General features: G+C 44.8%; 1 protein-coding gene across 1 annotated transcript in view; it reads right to left on the bottom strand.

Moving 5' to 3' along the window:
* The window catches only part of IPO9 (importin 9), a 39,056-nt gene continuing 16,964 nt past the window's right edge, over positions 1-22,092 (bottom strand). The window contains exons 8-24 of the mRNA XM_082296178.1: positions 19,555-19,655; positions 18,199-18,257; positions 17,558-17,709; positions 16,422-16,520; positions 16,179-16,285; positions 14,870-15,009; positions 13,094-13,253; positions 11,872-12,098; positions 11,518-11,666; positions 10,534-10,662; positions 9,016-9,291; positions 7,251-7,417; positions 5,129-5,262; positions 3,516-3,635; positions 2,534-2,635; positions 1,667-1,743; positions 1-1,063 (exon numbers count right to left, since the gene is read on the bottom strand). Of these exons, the coding sequence (XP_082152304.1) occupies positions 953-1,063; positions 1,667-1,743; positions 2,534-2,635; positions 3,516-3,635; positions 5,129-5,262; positions 7,251-7,417; positions 9,016-9,291; positions 10,534-10,662; positions 11,518-11,666; positions 11,872-12,098; positions 13,094-13,253; positions 14,870-15,009; positions 16,179-16,285; positions 16,422-16,520; positions 17,558-17,709; positions 18,199-18,257; positions 19,555-19,655 (2,310 nt within the window). The 3' untranslated portion in view covers positions 1-952. The remainder of the gene's footprint in view (positions 1,064-1,666; positions 1,744-2,533; positions 2,636-3,515; positions 3,636-5,128; positions 5,263-7,250; positions 7,418-9,015; positions 9,292-10,533; positions 10,663-11,517; positions 11,667-11,871; positions 12,099-13,093; positions 13,254-14,869; positions 15,010-16,178; positions 16,286-16,421; positions 16,521-17,557; positions 17,710-18,198; positions 18,258-19,554; positions 19,656-22,092) is intronic.

Here is a 22,092-nt window from a genome sequence, read left to right on the forward strand (position 1 = left end):
TTAATAGTTTTATTTTCATTTTCCCCAAAAGGGAACCAAAGGCAGAGAGGTGTTGTGAGATACATCACACTGTTCTCATGGGGAAATCAATTTGCAAATGTTATTTTACCACTCTATAAAAATACACACAGGAGTGTGAAAAAAGCAAATGACTTCAGAGTGGCTGTCATGGAGCAAATATGTTAAATACAATCAGTTTTCTTTTCCCCTAAAAATTGTGGCTCCTTGTGTTCCAGAAAACCAGTCTTTTGTAGCCACATGCCACAGGAACAGAAATTTAAGTGGTGGCTTCCTCTGAGCATGTGCACACACAAGTGTTAGTCAAGAACTGCTCCCGTGGGAGATGTGAGCGACAGTGCCCCGTCCACACCAGGAAAGAAGATATGCACTCAGGTTTATTGTGTCAGCTTCCCCTCCAAACTCGTGTGAACTGGCTCCATCCCATCCAGGTAGCTCTGAAAAGAGTCTGTGGTTCTATAAAAGAAGTCACGTTGTAGGATCAAGATATTTACCCTGTGTTACGTGAGGAGGAACAACAGCCAGGAGGAACAACTTTCCCACTTCTCAAGCAATCCGTAAGTGACCCAGGTACTTTCTCTGTCCGACTGTGCTGTGGGAAACTCAGTTAAGTGCCTCTTCACAGGTAGAGACAGTTTCCTTTTAAAAATATTAAGGACACATTATTTTTTATCTTTAAGAACTTCCTGGAAAGTTACTGTGGAAAATGAAAGTGCTCCTATGGTGAGACCAATGTGCAATGTCCTTGCTGCTTTCTCAGGATTCCTTCCCTTAGCAGATGTGTGTTAAGATGAGGCTCAATACAACGAGGCCATTGTCGACCTGGAACAGGCAGGCAGACACTGGAAAATGTTTTATGTCCAATCATAAAACGTGGAATTAGCCAAAAATAACCTATTGTTCAGATATGGCAGGTGTGGTCTCTGGAGTGGGTCTATATCCCGATGGCCTGCAGCACTCGCTTCTCGTTGTCATTGAGGTGGTCAGAGAACATGGCATAGCAGGGCTGCTGTGCAAACTGGCACAGGAAGTCGGTGAGATAGGCCTGGGAGGGACAGAAACACCCTGTCAGCACCACCCTCCTGGGAAATCCTGCTGCTTCCATGTGTCAGGAGAGATATCCCAACATGCACCAAGTAAGACCCCGGGATTGAAGGGAACAGAAAGGAGCGATGCAGGAGGAGGAGTGGAACAAGAGGGAAGGGCTGGAGCAGAGGAAGAAGGGTGGGAGCAGAGGGAAGGGCCCATCAACAGCTGCAGGTGGTGGGAAAAGCAGGAGCAAAGTATAACAGAGGGGCTGACTGGCTAGGAGCATCTCCAAGTCATGTTCACTCTCCAAGCTACTCCTGACTTCTTCCAGTAGCTGTGAAGCTCACAGGTAGAAAAGTCTCATCTCCCTCTGCTCAAAGAGCTTTGTTTATTCATATTTCCAAGTTATAGATATTAATCATAAGGAAAAATAGCTCCAGAAATTCTTGGGACACTCGGCCTTTTCCAAAGTAATTTCAATTAACTGAGTGCCGTCTGGATGACAATCAATAACTGGTGTTTCCAGTGTGTACGTATTTGTTAAAGTACAACATTAAAAAAACTAAAGTTTATAGAGAATGATTGGAATCTGATAAAACCCCTCATTCTAGAGCATCACCTGGAGATCTATTTGGTAAAGAGGGTCCTTTAATGCATCTGGATCATCCTCTTCATCATCTTCATAGTAATCTTCATCTGTCAGAGGCAAATCAGCAGGTTTTAACATCAAAAAGAGCAGAATATCTCAGGAAGTTTTCTATTAGACTACTGAAACCCAAGGATCCAAAAGTAAATAGTTTCAGCACTGCTGGGGAAAAAAAAATTGTGTTCAGAATATTCAGTCCTTTAGGTAACGTGACAGAAACCACTGAACCCCAGAACCAGGGTCAGTGGAGGCTCGAGGAACACGCAGGTGAGCCAAGCACACATCAGACACTCACAGGCAGGTTTGGGAATTCCATGCACCAGGATCTTCTGCCTTAATCCCATGTGAGGGTGACACTTTGCCAGTTCTGAGCTAATGTGAGCAGCGTCCCTCGCTGTTTCCCTGTGAAGTTCTCCATTCTGAGGCTACATGAAACTGAGAGACGATGCACCCGCTCATCTCTTTATGCAGCACTTGCTCCTCAAGGGCTCTCCACAAACGAGCTCACCCATCCCCAGGACACCATCACGCCAGGGTCACACCTACACCTTTGAGCAGCAATTTTCTCTTTAGAAGAAATACCTGCAGGAACCTCCCAGAAGTGTGAAGCCTGGGCAGCATGTGAACTCCCAGGTGATGTTATTTATAATGCAGCAATTTAATCACCATGTTACTCAAAGCCATGGCTTCTCCAGAAGGTCCTTATTCACAATCCCAGAGCAGAATTCCTTCCCCGTGCCTGCAGCCTTTGTTTTGCTGCTGGCAAGGGAAGGAAACTTTGACTAGGATGTCACCTACTTGATTATTGCTTTGAACAAGGACTTTCAAGCTGTTACTCACCATACTTGTTTGTGGAAAGAATGTCTGATAAGAACTGTCCTGCTAAGCCTTCATCTTCATCCTCGTCTTCTTCCTGATCCTCCCACATATCATTTGAATCATCTGTTTAGAAAACAAAATTTCTATAAATTATCCAAATCCAAGAGGTCCAGTCTGTGATCACTCTGCAGGGGACTGGAGTTTGTAGGCAAACACATCCCTGCGTATGTGGGTGGACAAAGAGAAAAGACCTACAAACTTCCTTAATCTTTTAGAGTGATTCCAGAACTGGAGCCAAGCAAAGGCTACAACAAGAAGGGATACTTGAAGTAGGAAGAAAGGCAAACCAGATACACCATGAAAGGGTAATTTTATTGGCACATAGTCAGATCCCATCTTCCAAACTAGCCCAAAAGAATTTTCAGGTCTAAGGATACACAACACTGACTGATCTTTCATTCTCCCATTTTATTTATTTTTACCTGGAAGAGATTGGTAGCACTTATAATACAGCACAGGGAAGGAAGAGGTGTTGTGCTAATGATGAACGGTACAACAAAACAAGATCTGGAGAGGGACTTTGGACAAAGAGGAATGGCTTCCCACTACCAGAGGGCAGGGCTGGATGGGATACTGGGAAGGAATTCTTGGCTGTGAGGGTGGAGAGGCCCTGGCACAGGGTGCCCAGAGAAGCTGTGGCTGCCCCTGGATCCCTGGCAGTGCCCAAGGTCAGGTTGGATGGGGCTTGGAGCAGCCTGGGATAGGGAAAGGTGTCCCTGCCATGGCAGGGGGTGGAAGAGGATGAGCTTTAAGGTCCTTTCCAACCCAAACCAGCCTGGGATTCTGTGATTCTATGAGCTTATCCTCTGGATCACTATTCAAGCCTTTGTAGTTACAGGTACATGATTTACTGTCACAGAGTTCTTATACCATAAATGCTTCTCACGAGAAGATCAAGTAGATTTAAGCCATGCAAAGAGAAAAACCAAACCCAGCATTTTACCTTGGCTCCAATCTGCAGTTGTCTGTCTAGATGCATTTGCTTCCATTGCATTAGAGAGTTCATTTATTATTAATTTTAAGATTTTTACTAACAAAGGAATGTTTGTCCAGCGTTCAGGATCTGTAAGAGAAAAAATACATATATTCATGCTGCTTAAAATTAAAAGTTATAAAACAGGCCCTTTTTTGTTGGGGTGGGTTTCTTTTTGTTAGGGAGGTTGGGAGGAAAACAACTGACAAAACCCCCAAACCTTTTTTCCATATACTGCAGTCCCAAAGATCTCAATGCAATATCAACCTTGCATATTCAGAGTGAAGAAGGGGCAGGGGGAAAATCTTCACAGCTCAAGAAATGTGTGACTCTCCTCCTGCAGGCTGCTTAATGGAGTCATCTGGAGCCAACCTTTCTTTCCTGAAGTACATTTGCACATCCACCAATGCTTTCATGTAAATGAGCAGCACAGTACTCCCAGGCATGGCTCTGCCCCTTCTGAGGCAATGTAAGATCCAACTTTTGCTTAGCTGTGTCCCTGCAGAACTATTCCACAGGGATAGCTAGACAGTGTAGTTGTCCTTAATTACAGAAGTAAAGATCCTATCAAATAAAGAATCTGGGAGCATTAGTTTTTGCTCTTACTGATACTAGTATTAATCTTTGTTTAATGCAAATGCTGGCAGTTGCCATTTTTCTGTCTGACCAGACATCAGAATTCATTGGTTTGGCTTTTTTAAGCCAAGAATAATTAGGTGGCAAGTGATTTGTGACCAGCACTTACCTCTTAAACTCCCTAGTGCTTGCCCCTATTTATCTCCTTAGTTGTCACCTTAGCCCTTCCCTGCATCACTCCAAATCTCAAGCCCATGGCAGCTGAAGGCTCAAGGAGCACCAACTGCCTGGACAGGCTCCCAGTTTGGATCTGTAGAGCCACCACATCCCATCCCACCACTGGTCACACATGAGCTCTAGCACAGCAAGTGGCAGGACCAAGGTCCGACTGATGGCTGAGGACAGCAGCCCCCAAGTGTCCTCCCCCAGGAGCTCAGTCCTCAGGAAAAACTGCCCAGGGCTCTGCTCTCTCTGATTTAAAAGATTAACCTCAACAGCAATCTCCAGTCAAAGACTTTGGGTTCAACCTATTAAAAACAAGACAAGTCTTATGCAGGAGACTGGTCAAGTTTTCCTTAAAAGGAATCTCTAACTTGTTGAATCATTGCTTTTTGTGAACGTGTCTCATTGACAAAGACAACCCTTTCTTTTAAATCTCTGCATGCACTAAAGACACTTTCCTCTCAGAGAAGCTACCAGGCATCCAGAAACATCAATTCTGTCTCATGATGCAAAATAGCAGTGAAGAACTCCCCATCCCATAATTACCTCATCCAGTTATATTAAATCAGCCATCAGGAGCCTTCCAAATCAGTCTTTGGCAGAATGGAGGTAAATAACATATATTAAGTACATGACGTATGGATTAGCTCTAAAAACCAACATGCACCTTCTGCAAGAACTATCTCCCACAGCTCTGTGTGATCTGCCAGACCTATTTAAGGCCTTTCATAGCATCTACTTACAGAAAAAAAACCCCTGTTAAACCCAGCAAAATGATTACTCACTTTTGGCCGATTTGGATCGTGTCCGAATTCCCTCATCCATGTTAAATATTTCTTCTCCCTTCACCCTAATGTCCTGAAGTCTCTTGTCATCTGTGTTGATGCCATACTGCAGGAGTTTGCACAATGCTACAGAGCTGGGAGCAGAATAGGAAAATTACAGATGGGAATTTCCCTGAACTGTCTGGCTTTCATAGCCCCTTTCTAACAGGGAACACATCCCAGAGCAGACACCCAGATGCCCTTTCTTCTACATCTTTGTCGAGAACAAGCATTACAGAATTTTCCCATGTCTCCTGTTTTATGTCAGCATCTGAAACTGGACTCATCTCCTGACCTGCACAGCAAGCTGGGAACTGGCTGAGCTTTGGATTAAGCACCACCAACAGTAGAGACATCCATCCATACATTAAAGGTTTCCCCAGTTCAGAAGCGCCACCAGATCAAACGTGCCCCTGCAGCACCACGTGCACATGAAGACAGAATTAAGAGGAAAGCAGTGGCAAGAAAGCAGTAATTTGGCTGATCTGCAGCAGTGATCTGCTCCCTTTCTCCAGCCTCAATGCTTATTTTCACTTCTGGTCCTTCATGGCTCTGCTACACTCAGACCTTCCAGCTTGCTCCTCTCCTTTACATGTTCTTTCTATCTCTGATGTTTACATTTCTACTCCACACTTTCAAACCTTCTCCAGTTCCAGGCTGTTTTCAAGCACATTGAGGATGATGCTGACTACAGGTCAAGATTGCAAATCTATGCTTGGCACCCCCAAACCTCTCTCTCCTGGCTCCACAAATCTCAAGCTGAAGTCTGGGAGCTCTGTGGAACTGAACTCTTTTTGTGCTTTCACTTCTCACCCTCTCTCTCTCCCACACCATGACTCTGACTTCTGCTGGTTTGGACCCAGGTCTCACCTGCCACCCCAAGCTACCCAAAGTTATCCCATCATTTCACCAAGCCCTAACAGCCACCACTTCAACCTGCCCTCAGAGGATGGGGACTGTGCACACAGGAGGCATCAGCTGCCTTCAGGGTCCTTCTACTAACCCTGAACAAGAGGCTCCTCGGAGCAGGCCCTGCTTTTCCTCAGGACACAGAAACACCAAGCATTTACTAATGCATGGTAAGTGTCACCACAACCAACCAGATCCAAGCGCTTAATACAGCGTGGAGCCCTGTTACACTGCCTGTACACAAACAGCTCTCATCCTGGACAACACAGCTCTAAACAATCACCCTTAACTTTGTTCTCCTGGTCAGCCTTGGCTTTTCCCTGTGCCATAAGCCTCAGGGGATCCTGCAGACAGGCCTGCACTGTCAAAATGGAGATAAACCACCAGGCTTAGGGATGAAACCGACAAAGCGTGACCAAAAAAGAGCACTGGATCCCCAAACCTGCTGCTTGTTCTTCAAGATTATTCACTAACTTCCATTTTGAACCTGCTTTTTCTCATTATTTATTTCACAGGCTATTTGACGGCCCATAACAATAACAAAGCAACACACACTAATAAATGAGTTAACAGCTGGTGAGACCCCTAAGAGTGGTCTGTAAGGCTTCACATTTCCAGAAAAATCTAATACAGCAGCTGTGACAAAATTTAAATGAATACAGAGCATCTCATGCTTTGGAATGTAGCACTCAGCCTCCACCAGAACATAAACGTGCTCCTACAGCCAAAGGGAGAGAAAACTGTAGCAATTGATTTCTTGATTGACTTTTAATACATCAAGAAATCAAGAAATCGCTAGATTCTTTTAGGAAACCCTCTACAACACCCTGGAACTCTACAGTAGTCTACAAAGGCAATTCCATGTGTGGAAGCTTTTTTCATCCCATTCACAGAAGTTCAATCCCAAAAGCAGCCCCGTATTTGCAGGAGACACTCCCTTCCCCCTCATGTCTCTCTGTTCCAGCACAGGAGCACGAGGCAGCAGGAGGAGCACTGATGAGGAAGATCAGAGCTTGCTCCAGTTACCACAGCTCTCCTGAGCAGAACTGACAGCGCAGGGAGCAGCAATTCTGCCCAACACTGCTCCCATCTGAGCCAGGTCCCCCCTTCCCTATGCCCAGCACTGAATGGCAATGGGATGAGGGCAGCAGCACAGGTGTATCTGGGATCCCACCTGACTTTGCCTTCATACTGCCCATAGAAGAGGTGCTGCCGGCTCATCCACTCGGCCATCACAAACTCCAAGGCGGGCTTGCCAGTGGGGCCAGGCAGGCTACACAGGAATTCCAGGAGTGGCTCCAGTTGTGAGTGAACCAAGTGAGCAAACACCATGATCAGGGACTGCAGCAGGAGAAAGGCAGTGTTAGCTGTACATAATTCAATAGCTGGAAATGTTTTATCAAATATTTAAGGAGCTGGGCTCCCTGCAGGAGTGAAGGCTGTGCTTACCAGCCCTGGGAGGAAGGGAAAGTACAACCAGCTGCAAAACACTGTGCTACAAATGCAGGCAATAAACACCATCATATCATCACTCAGCAGCACCTTCCCAATTCTGAATGCATTTTGAACATGATTTTAGGGAAAGAACTACAACTTTTGAAAAGGTTTCATTACAAGATGCAGTTTTACAGTCTGACTCCTAAAGACCAGGGGCAGAACTCATTTGCTGTGTATGTCTAAACATCAGTCTCCCAGTCTGAGGGCATCTCTGCAGCCTTCCTCAGGGAAAAGCTGCCCATCTCCAGAGGCCCATCTTCCAGACTAACACAGGGAAGAGATCCAGCATTGCAAAATTCTTGGCTACAAGGGCTGCATGGGACTGCTTCAGATTTAAACTTCCATATCTTCATAATCCAAAAACAAGCAAAGTGAGAGCCATTCCAAACAGTTAACAATCATCGGTGTATCCAGGGGTAAAAAATCCTAAAGCAAGTGAGATCTGCTGACATTGGAATGGTTGCTGTGGCACCATGTGATGGCTTGAAAATTGCACATTCAAAAATCAGAGAAGTAAGACAAGATGGCTAGAGCAGAGTGAAGCTCAGCTGAGTGCTGCACTGGGAGCAGAGATGGGATCTTGCCCAGCAGTGCCAGCAAAACGTCTTCCCCCAGCTGCTACTGAGGAACCAGGGCAGTCAGCACGAGCTGCTTTACATTGAGGGCACAGACAAAAAAAGACAGGAGAGAGAATGAGGACCACTGGGAAAAAATCATTCCAGAAAACTGTGCCACTACAAGTAGGTCAAGGCTAGAAGAGATGGTGAAGCTCTTTGTCTGGTCTCTCACCTCACTCAGGCCAACTACGCCTCCCATCCACCAAAAGCTCACCTTGTCTCAAGTCCCAGGCATTTATCCTTGTAACACAGAATAAATCCACTCAAAAAGACATGCTGCCTTTGTCATAACACTCCTACTGAGGCAACTCCTATCTCTCCAAAGGAGGTTTGCAAGTACAAGGGCACGAGGGACTACTGAAGCTGCATTACAGCTTACCTGCGAGAACCTTGCTTACCCTATAACCTGACAACAAAAAGTTTCAGACCTGAGGAACAGCATGGAGCTGTGTCACAGGAGGGTTAGGTTGGGTATTAGGAAAAGGTTCTTCTCCCAGAGGGTGCTGGGGCACTGAACAGGCTCCCCAGGGAATGGTCATGCCCCCAAAGCTGTCAGAGTTCAAGGAGTGTTAGGACAGAGTGGGATCGTTGGGGTGTCCTGTGCAGGGCCACGAGTTGGACTCAATGATTCTTTTGGGTCCCTTCTGACTCAGGAGATTCCATGATTCTCTGATCAGAGCAGGCATTTTCCTGACTACTTCAAGAGGATACACAGACCCTCCAATTGCACGAGCCAAAAATAATCAGGCACGAAATGAAAGAAAATGATAACAATTTCTTCTCATGGTGCTTCTCCTCACTCTCCTGGGTGCCCAGCCTGCTCACCTGCATCACACTGAGCGTCTCTGCTTGCTGCATTTTACTCAGGATCGCTCTCAGGATCTGGTCCAGATTCTCTCCCAGCTCACTCCCAGCTTTTGAAATTAAAGTGGAGACCAGCCTGCCCACAAAGGCAGCGGTGAACTCCGAGGTCCGTGGGTCCAGGAGCTGACTGACAACCTGCATCACGTACCAGAGCCCGTTGTGACCCTGCTCATCGTGCCACTGCGCGATCTGCTCCAGCGCCACCGACACGTATGCGCGCAGGCACTCGCCGCCGTTCTACAGAGACAAGCAGTGGGTAAGGGAATGGGCAGGCACAGGCAGACATCCCCTTCACCATCCCAAAACCACCCTGAACCAAGATGAAAACAAGGGGAAAACTGGTGGGACCCATAAAAGATTCACAAGTAATTTCTGTAGACTTCAGCTCATTATCAAATACACAACTCTTCAGTGCCCAATCAGCAGCAATCAAGATAACTAATAAATACAACAACAACCTCAAGTAGCTGCAGTTTTGTGCCAGTCTTGTACCTAAAAAATTCAAAGAGGTTTTAACAAGTGAGAGATGAAGACACAGAAGTGTGGCATGAACAAAACACAGACCAGCAGCTGAGCTGCAGTCTTTTTGAATTCTTAGCACAAAGATCCAGCAAAGCAATCAATGTGCAGGTCTACAATCTCTCCTTGCTGGTCTCCAGCCTATTCTTACTGGTCTCTTGTTTAGGGAAAGACCATATTCCCGTGGTCTGTATTCACATGGCAAAGAGTAGCTGCCACTATGGAACTCCCTATGTAAGGATTGAAACCAGCCTTGTTATTCATATGCGCCAGCTAGGAGCTGGAATGAAAAGGCTCCCTGCACTTCTAGCCTCTGATGCTTTTTCCTTCTTGCTAGATACTCCAAAGACATCAGGCCACAGCCAAGCCTGCCAGTAAGCACAGCTCAGGCAGTACTGATGCTGGAGATGATTCCCTGCTTTCCCTCCATCCTGGCTCAATCAAAAAGAAGTCTGCCTTCCCCTTAAATGTAATCTTAAATGAGTACAGCAGAAAGCTGCTAGAGGAGGAGGGGGAGGACTTTTGCTGCCCTGTGCCTGTGAATGTGCCTGAAGATAGCCCCTGCCATTCCCAGGTGTGAGAAATGTTGTGGGGGAAGAAAAGCGTTATAGGTTTGTTTGGTTGGTCGGGGTTTGTTTTTTATTTGTGTTGCTGGGCTTTGTTTGGTTGGTTTTTTAACATGCTCCAATGCACTAAAATAGAAAAAACATCCAGGCTGCTGCCTTTCACACTGTAGTTCTCCACATTCAGGAATGATCAGGAAAAATCACTACAGGCCCTGAACAACAGTACTTTCATGGTAAACTGGAGGTGGCAGAGGCTCCAGGGGAGTGCTGAAACAGCAACTGGCAGGCACAGCCTGGGCTCCCTCAAAGGCTGTCACCTCTCTTGTACTAGCACAGCCCCACAATCCTCCCTCTCCCCACAGTGTTACCTGCCTCCCCCTCCCCACAGGGGTACCTGCATTGTAGCATTGTCATCTGTGTTCAGGCTGCACTGTGCCACTGCAGGGAATGCCTGGCAGATGAGGAGCTGGGACAGAGGGGGTTTTGTATTCCTCACAACTGTGGTCAGTATATCAATAGAAGTCTGAAAGGAAAACACAAAACTGTCACAGCAGCAGCCACAGAACATGAAGTCAGCACTACCCACCCCTGCTGCAAACATCAAAGGTGTGAACTGCAGGGATGTGGCCACTGCTGCAACCACACTCTGAACTCACAGTCTAGAATAATTTTTAAATGCGAGGACCCCGGAGTCACACACCCAAGCATCACTGGTGTGAGCTGTAGAAGTTCCCAAGACAGTTCCAACATTAAAAGCAGTGTCACCACTCAAACATGGCAAACAGATGCGTACAAATCAGAACAGCCAGAGAACTGTTCTAGCTGACTTGTTCCATTTTGGTTATATTGATTTAAATTTATTTTAATTACCTATAAGCAATTGTTACAGTCATACCAATTAACAGATTATATGCATATTGATATGGATGTTTATGTGTTTAATTCCACACAACCATTCTACACAGTCAGTGCCTCATCTTTTATTAGGGCACCTGTATAATTTATCTCCAATTCATGCATATGTGATGCATAAATCAGAAAAAGCCTTAGGAAGAAGCGCAAGGAAAAGTTGTGTAGCTGCTGGGAGAGGAGACTGTTCCTGCTGAAAGATGGCAATGTCACAGCAAAATGACTGGGGATGACTGATGCTGTGGACACTGGAAGAAGGCCAGTGGAGCAGTTTAAAGCAAACTTTTGGAAGCATCTTCCTGCACCTGCAGTTTGCCTTTTTTCCACAGAGAAACCTCCCCCAATGACTGAAGCCATCACTCCAAAGCATGTCCACAGCAGCCTTTCTGCCCTTTGCAGAGCAGCCACCCTCGGTGTTACAGAACAGGGAACATGTCCAGCCCAGGCCATGCCCCACTGAAGCACTTACTGCACACAGCCCCGCTGGGATCTTGTCAGCTGGGGCCTGCATGATGCTGACAAGGGTTGGGATCAGCCTCATCTGCATTGGACCCTGGCAGGCTTCTATTTGAGCTAGCTCTTTAAAAATATCCTGGGCAAGAGAAGCAACAACAGGATCTGGAGAGAGGGAGAGAGAAAGCACCATTTACTAAAACACACACATATCTCAATTTTTGCCACCACTCTTTTGGCTGGGAAAAGCAGCAAGTTTCCCCTCTGCCACGGGAATCAGTGTTCCTTCAATGACCATTGATTCAGTTTGCAGCAGCAGGATTCAACAGCAAAACCAAGTGTGCTTTGGGAATGTAAGTGGAATGCATACCGTTACTGTACTTGAGGAATATTGCAATGGTGAAGGGGCAGATCTTGTTCTCCATGCTGGCTGTAAACGCTGGGTCCACTGTGCACACAATGCACAGCGTCTCCATCACCAGGTTCAGCACCTCGGAGCTGAACTGAGTTGCCAAGTGGATCAGGCCATCCAGAATGCTGGGAAGAAAAGGCTGCAACACATGGGTGCTCTCGGAGATCTTCAGCTGGTCACAGTAGCTAGACAAGATAGTGATACAAAAATACATTCCTAATATATTGAAGTAACTTAAATATATTTCATTTTAGATAATACATAAGGGGTTGTTTCATCCTGTCCATTCTTATCCCCTGAGTTCACTCCTCTAGGACTTCTCTCCTTCAGTCCACTACTGCCTGACCTCCCAGCAGCTCAGCAGGAAGGAGGAGGAAAACTCTCACCAGAAGTCTTCCCTCCTCATTCCACCCCTGATGTTCACACAAGCAGGGTTGAGCCGAGTGATGTTAGAAGCTTCTACTGCCCCTCAGTGACAGATCTCTCCTAAGAACTGCCCATTGATGGAGAAAAGGAAGAAAGTCCAGGACAGACACTGCTTACGAAGTGTTTTGTTACCATGTTCTACAAGTGAGCTGGGGGGGGTGATAAAGCAATTTCAGGAATAACTAAGTTATAAGTCTCTGACTTTATTTATTCATTAATATTTCAGTGCAAATAAGAGACAAAGTGCTGCTTGGAAGAGTAGAGTGGGGAACAGTCAAGTAGCAGATTTTTTGTGACTGGTTTTTTGATTTTACACAAACGTTCATTTTTTACTTTAGAATCAGTACAGCAGAACTTCCTTATGACAAAAATGGGCTAAGAAAATCAAACCCCAAACACTCCTTATTACTGTGATTGGCTCCATAGGCCTGTATGATGTCAGCCACCTTTATGACCTAACAGGAGTAATCTGGGTTTCATCCTTGTGCTTTCCAACACTACCTAGTGCTGCTCCTCCCTGTGACCATATCCATCACAACACTTTACTGTAGCCAACCTCGAATCTCAATTCCATATTCCTCATTAGAGTTATTCTATTTTGAACCTGTTTGTTTATACTTTTTAGGCTGACATCTATTTCATTCAAAGCAAAACCTCCCACAGCCCAACAGAAATACTATTTTAACAAACCAGTTTATCAGTGTGATTTATACTCCTGTCCCTGGGGCTGTGGAATAGCCCAGGGTTTGCTTACCCCCAGATGGCTCTGACTGCAGAGATCCGGACAGAGGGGGGCTGGGTTTCGTGCAATCCACTGACAGTGGCTTGCAGGAACTGCTGGATGAGCTCTGGAGACATGGCCACAGTGAAACGGCTGGCAGCCCACAGGGCCCGGCCCAGGAGGAAAGGAGACACTGCAGCAAAACAAAAAACCCCAGTGGCTTCAGAATAAGCTTTATGAGTTTAAAATCACAGCTGCTTCCATCCATTATTTAAAATCTTGTCATCCCAATAGGAAAACACTGAAATGTGACATACAAGACAAGTGTGCAGGCATACAAAGAATTTTTGTTCATAGGCAGAATACAGTTTATTTTCTTAGTTATTTCAAAGAATAATTTCTCATTTATTAAAAAACCTCCTCCCCTCAACTATTTACACTTTAATTCTTCTCCCTAAGAAGCTGCTGTTTTCTGCAGCTGGGGACAGAATATTGAGCTGGATAAATGGGAATTTCTGGAAAAGCCTCTGTTCCCTTCCTTTGCTTTTGTTCAGTGATGAACAAATTAGAGTAACAGAGCTCATACCCAGGGACCTTTCATGGATTACATTCCTAGTTTCCAGCCATCACCCTGCAGCAACAGAAGAGAATTCTGTGGCTCACCAGCACCACAGAAGCAGTGGACATTCATTATCCACTCACCTGCTTGCACTCACCAAGGTATGATATATCTTTATCACACTTACTCCTGCTGCCTTTTCAGACTATGAATCTCCTTACCTATCTAGGCTGGCCTCAAAGTGATGATGCTCTCTGTTCCTCAGCATCTTTACTGCCATTATTTATGCTCCTGCAAGTACTAATTTTAAGATGAGGACATAAAACACTCTGTGCAAGATGTACAGCAAGAGAAGAGCTTTGTTTTTTAAGTCACTATCATAAAGTACAACATTTCTTTGTCTGTACCATTACTGACCATTAAATGGATATCCTTGGAGAGCCATCAACACACTGACTCTGGGAGCCCTTCTAGAGAACTGTAGCTCATTTACAACCCCATGCCACACATGTAAATGAATGTAAATATATGTAAATTGCTGGGGTTGGTTTCTTACATGCATTGCAAACTAGTTCTTCACTCAAAATTAACACAAAGAAAAGAAAAAACCATTCTTTGTAATGGGCTAAATAAGTGTTTCTTTGATGAAAAAGGAACCCAGGAATCGGGTTTTTTTCTGCACTGACACAACTCAATGTGGACTCATCAATGATACTGACATTGCCTTAAACTTCTAAAATTTTAATTTGCAATTCCTCTGACTCTCCTGCACACTGATGTAAGATAACACAGAGAGCAAAATCTTGCTGAGTTCCCAATAACAAAATCCCATTTAGCCGGGAGCATTATTTGAATTCATGTGCTACACAACTAGTGTCAGCCTCAGCATAAAACAAATGGGATGATATGGTGCAGCAGGAATTCTGAAGGCGGTTAAACACTGCTGGTGACTTTCCCAGGCACAGACACAAGACACCAGAACAGCTATTTTCCACCCAGCTCCCCAGGCCCTACAGGCTCATGCATCCAGCCAACAATGACATCCAGCTGAAAGCACAGTCCCACAGACAAAGGACTTACACTACAACTGGGAGCATGTGGGAACTCACAAGATTGACTTTTTTCACATGAGCAAGGTGCACAACTGCATTTCCCAATACCACATGCACACATCAACCTGACTGATTCATCAGAGACTCCCAGTGTCTGGCACCCAGCAGCTATCCCCAGGGATGTGGGGTCCCACATACCTGAAAGATTGAGGTCTGCCAGGACCACATTTGTCAGGAAGCCATGCATATCAAAGTGTATTCTCCCATTTTTCACACTGTCTGTAATTATAGACTTGACTGAGCCCAGGGCCAGCATACAGGCTTCATGTATTTTCCACCTGCAAAATAGTTCAGATGCTTAAGAGCCTATTTTCCTCCATCATCACCTCAAGAAAGAAATACATATTCTGAAGTGAAGCCAAAAGTAATTTTTTGGTCTAAGCTACCACAATTATTTCCTTGATCCCAAAAGAGAATTTTAAAAAGCCCTCAAAAAGATGAACATTTACAAACTGCAAGATGCAGGCTTGGAAACTCCCTCAGGATAGGCAGCATTCTCAATCACTTCCTAAAATATTGGTGGAATAACCATTACTTGTTCCAATTTTGTTCTCATAATAAAAAAGAGCCTCTTCCATGAAAGTTTGTGTTCCAGCCATGTCTTCATTATTTGTGTGCAGAAGCACTGGGATACTCAGTATATTAAAGGTTTAAAAACATCTAATTTTGCATTGACATTTTGTTAATTATGATGATACAGAACTATGTGCAAATACCACCTCTCCTTGGTTTTATTTGTGAAGCCAAGAACCTACTTTACAGCTTCTCACAATTGAGGCAGATGGGGACTTAATGTCTGATTTTGCAGCCATTCCATTGCTGCTCATTATCAGAGAGGCTACTCTGACACTAACATTCAAACTAAACATAAACACTGAACCAATGCACTGTAAAACCAGGAGAGAATCACTGTGGACCAGAAACTAGGTACTCCTGCAACAGAGTTTTCTTCTTCTATCCCCAAAAAACATTAAAAACTGCAAGTCTGAAGTTCTAAACTTGAACACATACATCTGCATACAGCACCTCTCTTCTTGACATCAAGTCAAAAAAATAAATTATATATATATCTCTCAATACTTTTTCCCTGCAATTTTTATCCCAATTAACTGAACACGAAGTATTGCAAATTTCTCTTCTGATTTTGTATAACTAATTATGGTTTCCCATGAGATGTTTTAAGGAATGTCAAGCTCTGAAGGGAGGGAGCTTTGGCACAGACAGATTGTGTTAGGAACTGCCCAAATTACTCCACATGAAGATTTCATCATCTGGCTCAAGAAGTGCTGTACTTCCTTTTGCTTCTTCTAATCAGAGCTCTCCAATTCCATCCGTGCCCATCAGTAGCATTGTCACAAATGAAATGTGATTAAATCATGGTGCACCCAGTGCTGCAGATGAGCTCGACACCTGCCCCAGCACCGTCCCCTCCACCCCAGCCCCTCACCAGTGCTCAGTGCCGCTGTTTTTAGCCTGCTCAGCTTCCTGCAGATGCCTCGTAGCTGCTGCAGCCAGAGCAGTTGCACTCTCATTCTGGAAATCAGCAGCCACAGCCTGTGCAGAAGGAAATGGCAACACTCATTTGTATGGACTGTTAAAAGTTGGCCTTTTCTCTAAATGCCCTTCCTGAAGCCAGGTTTGATACTTGTCATTACTATTTCAGTATCTAAACGTGGAATACATTTCATACCAGCAGCAGATCCTGTGCAGCAATTCTCACTGTGTAGGAAAATGTATCATCATCTTCATCCTCCACAAACTGCTGTGGATTCGCAGTCCAAACTTTTATCTAGAGGAGACAAAAAGGAAGGGGCAGCTGAGACTTCAGGACACCATGGGTAAAAGGCAGCTTTGCTGTTCCCCGTAACCTGTTTTGGAGAACTACTTTCAGAATTTTTCCTGCCATAAGAAGTCTTCATCCTCAACTGATTTTTCTTCTATTCCATTGGAGAAAACTTTGAAAAGAAGAAATGCTCTTTGTTCTGAGCTCATCTTGCTCCTCCGCCCCTCATTTGAGATCAGTTTGACAGAACTAATGACTGACCTGGAATCAACGCTACACAGACTTATTTTTAGATGAGGAAGTGGAAGAAGCAGATAAATCTTTTAACAGAGTGCTTGTTTTTATGCATGTCTACCTAAACTAAAAGATGATGTCTGTCAGGCTTGCGAGGCCAGGAGCCATGTAGAATTTCAGTACAAATTATTTCACCCTACTAGCACAACATTTTCACTCTCACAGAAACCTGTTTATCCCTTTCAGCATGATAATCCTCATTTTCACAGCACAATGCATCATGGAAGAATGAAAAAAGAAAGCCTGAAAGAGCTGAGGTTGTTCAGCACGGAGAAGATTCCAGGGAGACCTTATAATTGCCTTAAAAATGAAACCCTGGTAAAACCAGGGCCCCAGGACAAGGGGCAACAATTTTAAACTGACAGATGGTAGGTTTAGATTACAGAAGAAACCCCTAACAGGGTGCTGAGACACTGGATACATTGCCCAGAGAAGCTGTGAATGTCCCATCACTGAAAGTGTCCAAGGCCAGGCTGGACGGGGCTTGGAGCAATGTGGGATAGGGGAGGGTGTTCCTGCCCATGGCAGAGGGTGGAACAAGATGGGCTTTAAAGTCCATTCTGACCCAACCTCTTCTGTGATCTGTGATTTACTGTTCACCTTGTACCATTTTGGAATCTCTAAGCACTGCCACAGCAAAGCGATGGAACAGCCTGTTAGATTTCCACGCACTGAAACTCTTCCCAGGACACTTGCTGGTTTAAATCTCTCATTTCTTTTGTTTCCTACACAACACAAAACATGCTCACCTGCTCCTCTGTGATCTGCATGTAAAGCAGGATGTAATAGATCAGCTCTGGCAGAGCCTTCTTCACTGTGCTCTTAAATTTGTTGTTTTCCAACAAGGCATGAACAAATTCAAATATGCTGAACACCAGATTTTCAAAGCCCAAAACTTCACCTGAACAAAGTGGAAAAACCAAAAAACATGACTGAACATGCCAACATACAAAAAGCTACAAATGGATGTGAAAATAATTACAAACTGTTAGCTTGTCTGAGCAGATATTTATTCATTCTCCTGGACTAGCAAGTGCAGCAGCAGCCCCAGGAGGATTTCTGACCTCATCACTTCCTGCTCTCTTCCCACCACACACCCCTCATTAAAATTTATAAAGCTCAACCTAAGACCTACTTGATTTTCTTTTGTCCCACTGCTTTTACCTCAAAACTGTTGCTGAACTCACCCCTTGAGCCATTAGAAAACTTAAATTGTGCAGCTTCACTGATCACAATCACAAGTAATTTGCAAAGAAGTGATGGACACCATTCTAACATCATAAATGCACCTTTAGCACGATCTCCCACAGTGCTTCAATCACTGTTTTGACAGCAATATTTAGGTAACTCCATTCCTCTGCAAAAAGCAAAGTGAAGTGCAAGTTCTTACCATCAGAATCCACAGGATCCTCCACCTCTTCTGTGTAATTTACTTCTGTTCTCACATAAGTGAATGGAGTTAAGGAAATGCTTTTTTCTGAACAACATCTATTTTGGAATTAATCTGCTTCTGTCTTAAAATTCCTGATAACTTGGGAAGGTTTTGTTCTTAAAAAACCCTTTGATTTTGTGCAGAGTCCTGTGCTTCACAGAGAGAACACCCCAGGAGCACCTGGCTTTGTGCATTGCCCAAGTTCAAAGATCACTTTCCACAGGCCAACTCACACATCACTTCAGCACATCCTTCATATTATTTGTTTAACTTAGATCAAACCCACCAAGGTAACCCAAAACTTCATTTATATTAACTCTGCAAGAACAGAACCCCCTAGACTCACTCTTTCCAGGGGATGTGAGCTAATTCAACACCTCACTGCTGCCCAAGCATGAGGAGCCAGCCCGTGCTCCAACATCCTACCTTAGGTTGGCTCTGCTTCCACCAAGCTTCTCCACATGTGCCAGCCCTGGGAAATGGCAGAAAACTAACCTGGGGGTAAACAGGAAGGAGTTTTCTTTGGGGATGGTGAACTGAAGATCCAACAAGTACCAGAGCAAACACAAGGAAAGGAAGAACAAGACTCCCCGCTTTTGCAAATGAAAGCCTGTTTTGTCAGCTCAGGTACCAGCAGGACTGTAGCAGGAGTCAGGGCAGGAGAGGGAGAAATACACCATCAAAAATCCAAAAAACAGCTTCTTGTACTTTCATAGATTCCCAAAATGGTTTGGGTTGGAAGGCATCTTAAAGACCATGTAGCTCCAATCTTCCTGCCATAGGCAGGGACACCTTCCACTGTATTTTAACAAGTGTCTGAAAAAACAATATGGAGAGATTTGAGTCGTCAGTTTTCAAGTCCTGGGCAACGCACCCACAGAGCACTCTGACACGGCTGGGTGTGCACTGGAGCAATGACTGAAAATTCAGATGGCAAATCAGCTTCTGCAGCAAGTGCAATCAGCCATTAGTTCTGCTGCAGCAAGGGGTACTGTTGGTTCTTCTTCTCCTGAACTCTTTACACTGTGACCAGCATCTTTTTAAGAAGACAATTTTTACCAAAAAGTACTAGAAACAATGCAGAGCTCGTGGCAGTTCTACAGCCACTGTATCATGGGCACCTGCATCAGTCAGCATACATTATAAGCTAAAAGAAACTTAATGGTGCCTCCTGAAGTAGCAGAAATATCCTGTTTGTCTGACAGGGCAGAACCCTCCATGTATTGTGCTTCTCCAGCAGCCACATCATTACTGGGCATGAGACTGAGTTTGTCTCGTTCGATTCCAGTTAAAGCCATTCACCACCAAGGATATAAAGCAGCACTTTCCGTAAGGGTGTTCCAGACGATGGGCAGGATCTGCTGCATTGATGAAATCATGTGCTTTGGGTAGTTTTTCACAAGTGCTGTCACAGCCTGGAACCAAAAAGAATATCAGTCAAAAGTGAAACTGGGAAAGCCATCAACACACTCAAATCACAGGCTGCTGTTTCATTAACAACTGAGATCATCCAAAGTCTTCCTCTCGCTGAGGTCTCCTCTCCCGACTTCACAGTCCCCCCCTCTTGCTCAAACACTGACCAACACACCTCACTCGGTGTTTCCTCTTTTGCAGGGAAGCAAAGGGGCAACACAAGATGTGGCACTTTGGAGTGAAGACAATGCAGTGGTGAGGCAATGACTCAAATCCAAAGCACATCACTGCAGTGCTGTCTGGATACAATTATCCTGAAAGTGTCTTGTCCCAGAAAAAGAACTCTAATGTCATGTAAAACCAGACTATTGCCCATTTTCCACAGACATTTTCCACACTTCATTGCAAGCAACACATCCAATGCACACCCAGGGAGTAGGTGCAGAAGCAAACACCCACCCAGATCAATTCTCTTCCCATTCTGGCTGCAGACACCAGTGACCGTACCAGCCCAGCAGAGGGGCTGCTCTGGGAGCAGCTCAGCAGCTCCACAGGGGATTGTGCCTGGACTTTAATGAAGCTGATCACCCTGACTTAGGGGAGCCCTTCCACTGACACTTGCCAAAGGCCTTTGGGGATCCTCCAGCAGTGAGAGAGCTCTCACTCCCCCCTCTCTTCTCCAGGAGCACAGCTCCAGTTGTGTTACACCTGTTACAGAAAAGCCTCTCACCAACTGCCTGAGAGGTGGCTGCTCCCAGACACACGGGTGTCAGTTTGTTTGTGCTTACCCAATACAAACCACTCTGTGCAGTTTGTTTGTTTGCACCACTGGGTACATTAATAGAAATAAAGTAATTCACCTTCCAGAAAAACAACAGCAATCTAATATCAGTATTACAGATGAGCAGGCGTCAGGAATAACCCAGCTATGTGGGTTTGGGAATGAGTCTGGCAGGTGCTAGAAGGAAGCATTACAGAAAAGACCTGCTGAAGTCTCCAGAAAAAAAAAAAAATTATGCAGGTGCTGGCAAAAGATGTGAACCTGATCTTCAGGACTGCTGCAAACACAACACCCTGCCTAGGGCCACAGGAGCATCCAAACAGACTTATTCCATATGGCACTGCATATGAGCCCCATGTAAATGTTTCTAAGCTCTACGCCCAAACAACTTTGCAGGAAGCACTGCTGGAGTGCTAAGAGAGTTCTTCAATTCAATGGCTCTGCAGCTGTAACAATAGAAGGCTGCATTTGCAAGGTCACCACATTCCTGCAGAGCAAGTCATTAAAAACCAGAGCACTCTCCTGTCAGATGTTGTACTTCAACCCCTGGCCCCTCATTCTGCCAATTCCCACCACTTGTCTGAAAAAGAACTGCTGCACAGATCCTCTGCCAATCTCCACGTATTGCTCCACCACCTATTAATCCTTCAAGAAAGCCCTTCTCTCTTCAGAGCACTGCTCCTTAAAGTCACTCTATCAAAGCCTTTTATTGCTTCTCTTCCTGATTGCACCTTTAAACAGAGAAGAAATCTCCAAACTTTTGGATAAAAAGCTTAGAATACACACTAGAGAGCATGCTAAAGCTGACTGTCAGTCACAGTTCAGCAGAGGCAGGTGAAGTATCTTGTTCATAAACTTGGGAAATTTGCTCCAAGACACAGATACCACCTCATCTTCCATCCAAGAACAGAGATTACGATTATTTTTTTAGCTAGTTATTTGTTCCAGCATCAGGAAAAATGTAAGCATAACTTCTCTGACCCACAGGTGTTGAACAGCTTCTAAGCATACATGAAGAAGCACAACAGCAAGGCTGCAAGATGCTTTAGATTGTTGGCTAATTGGTGTTCCTGATATATTACTGCACACTAAGTACACCATATTTGTATTCCATTGTTGTGAAATTTGCCTTAAATCTCCCACCTGTCATGTTTAATCACTCTGTTTCTCTCAAAATAATCAGTAGTGGCATGTTCAACACTGGAATTAGGATTCAAGAATTGCACAGTTGCAGCTCATTCATCCTTAGAGACACCAATTTAATTCATGCTGAACTATCAAACACAACAATAAATTACACCATGGGTATTTCCTTCTAGTCCTCACACTTGATACTTTTGTTGTTTCCAAACCTCCCATCTCCTCCAAGGATCAAAGGCCCTGATTTCCTCCTGATAACTACTTATAAACTTGTATCTATACTGGGAACAGCTTGGGACACATTAACCATCAGTGGTTCCCCATGATGTGATCCAAACTATTCACTCCCCTAACCAGGATAACTGTCCCAGGGGATCAGGCAGATGTGCACACTGCAACAGCATTCCTTAAAGCTTCTGGCACTGTCCTGCAGAACATTCTGACATGGGCAGCACAACAGTTTAGGTCAGGGCTGCCTCTGATTTCCATCAAGAACTCCATGAACCTTGGAGTACAAA

Source organism: Coloeus monedula, assembly GCF_965178545.1.
Source record: "Coloeus monedula genome assembly, chromosome: 23".
Classification (NCBI taxonomy): Eukaryota; Metazoa; Chordata; class Aves; order Passeriformes; family Corvidae; genus Coloeus; species Coloeus monedula.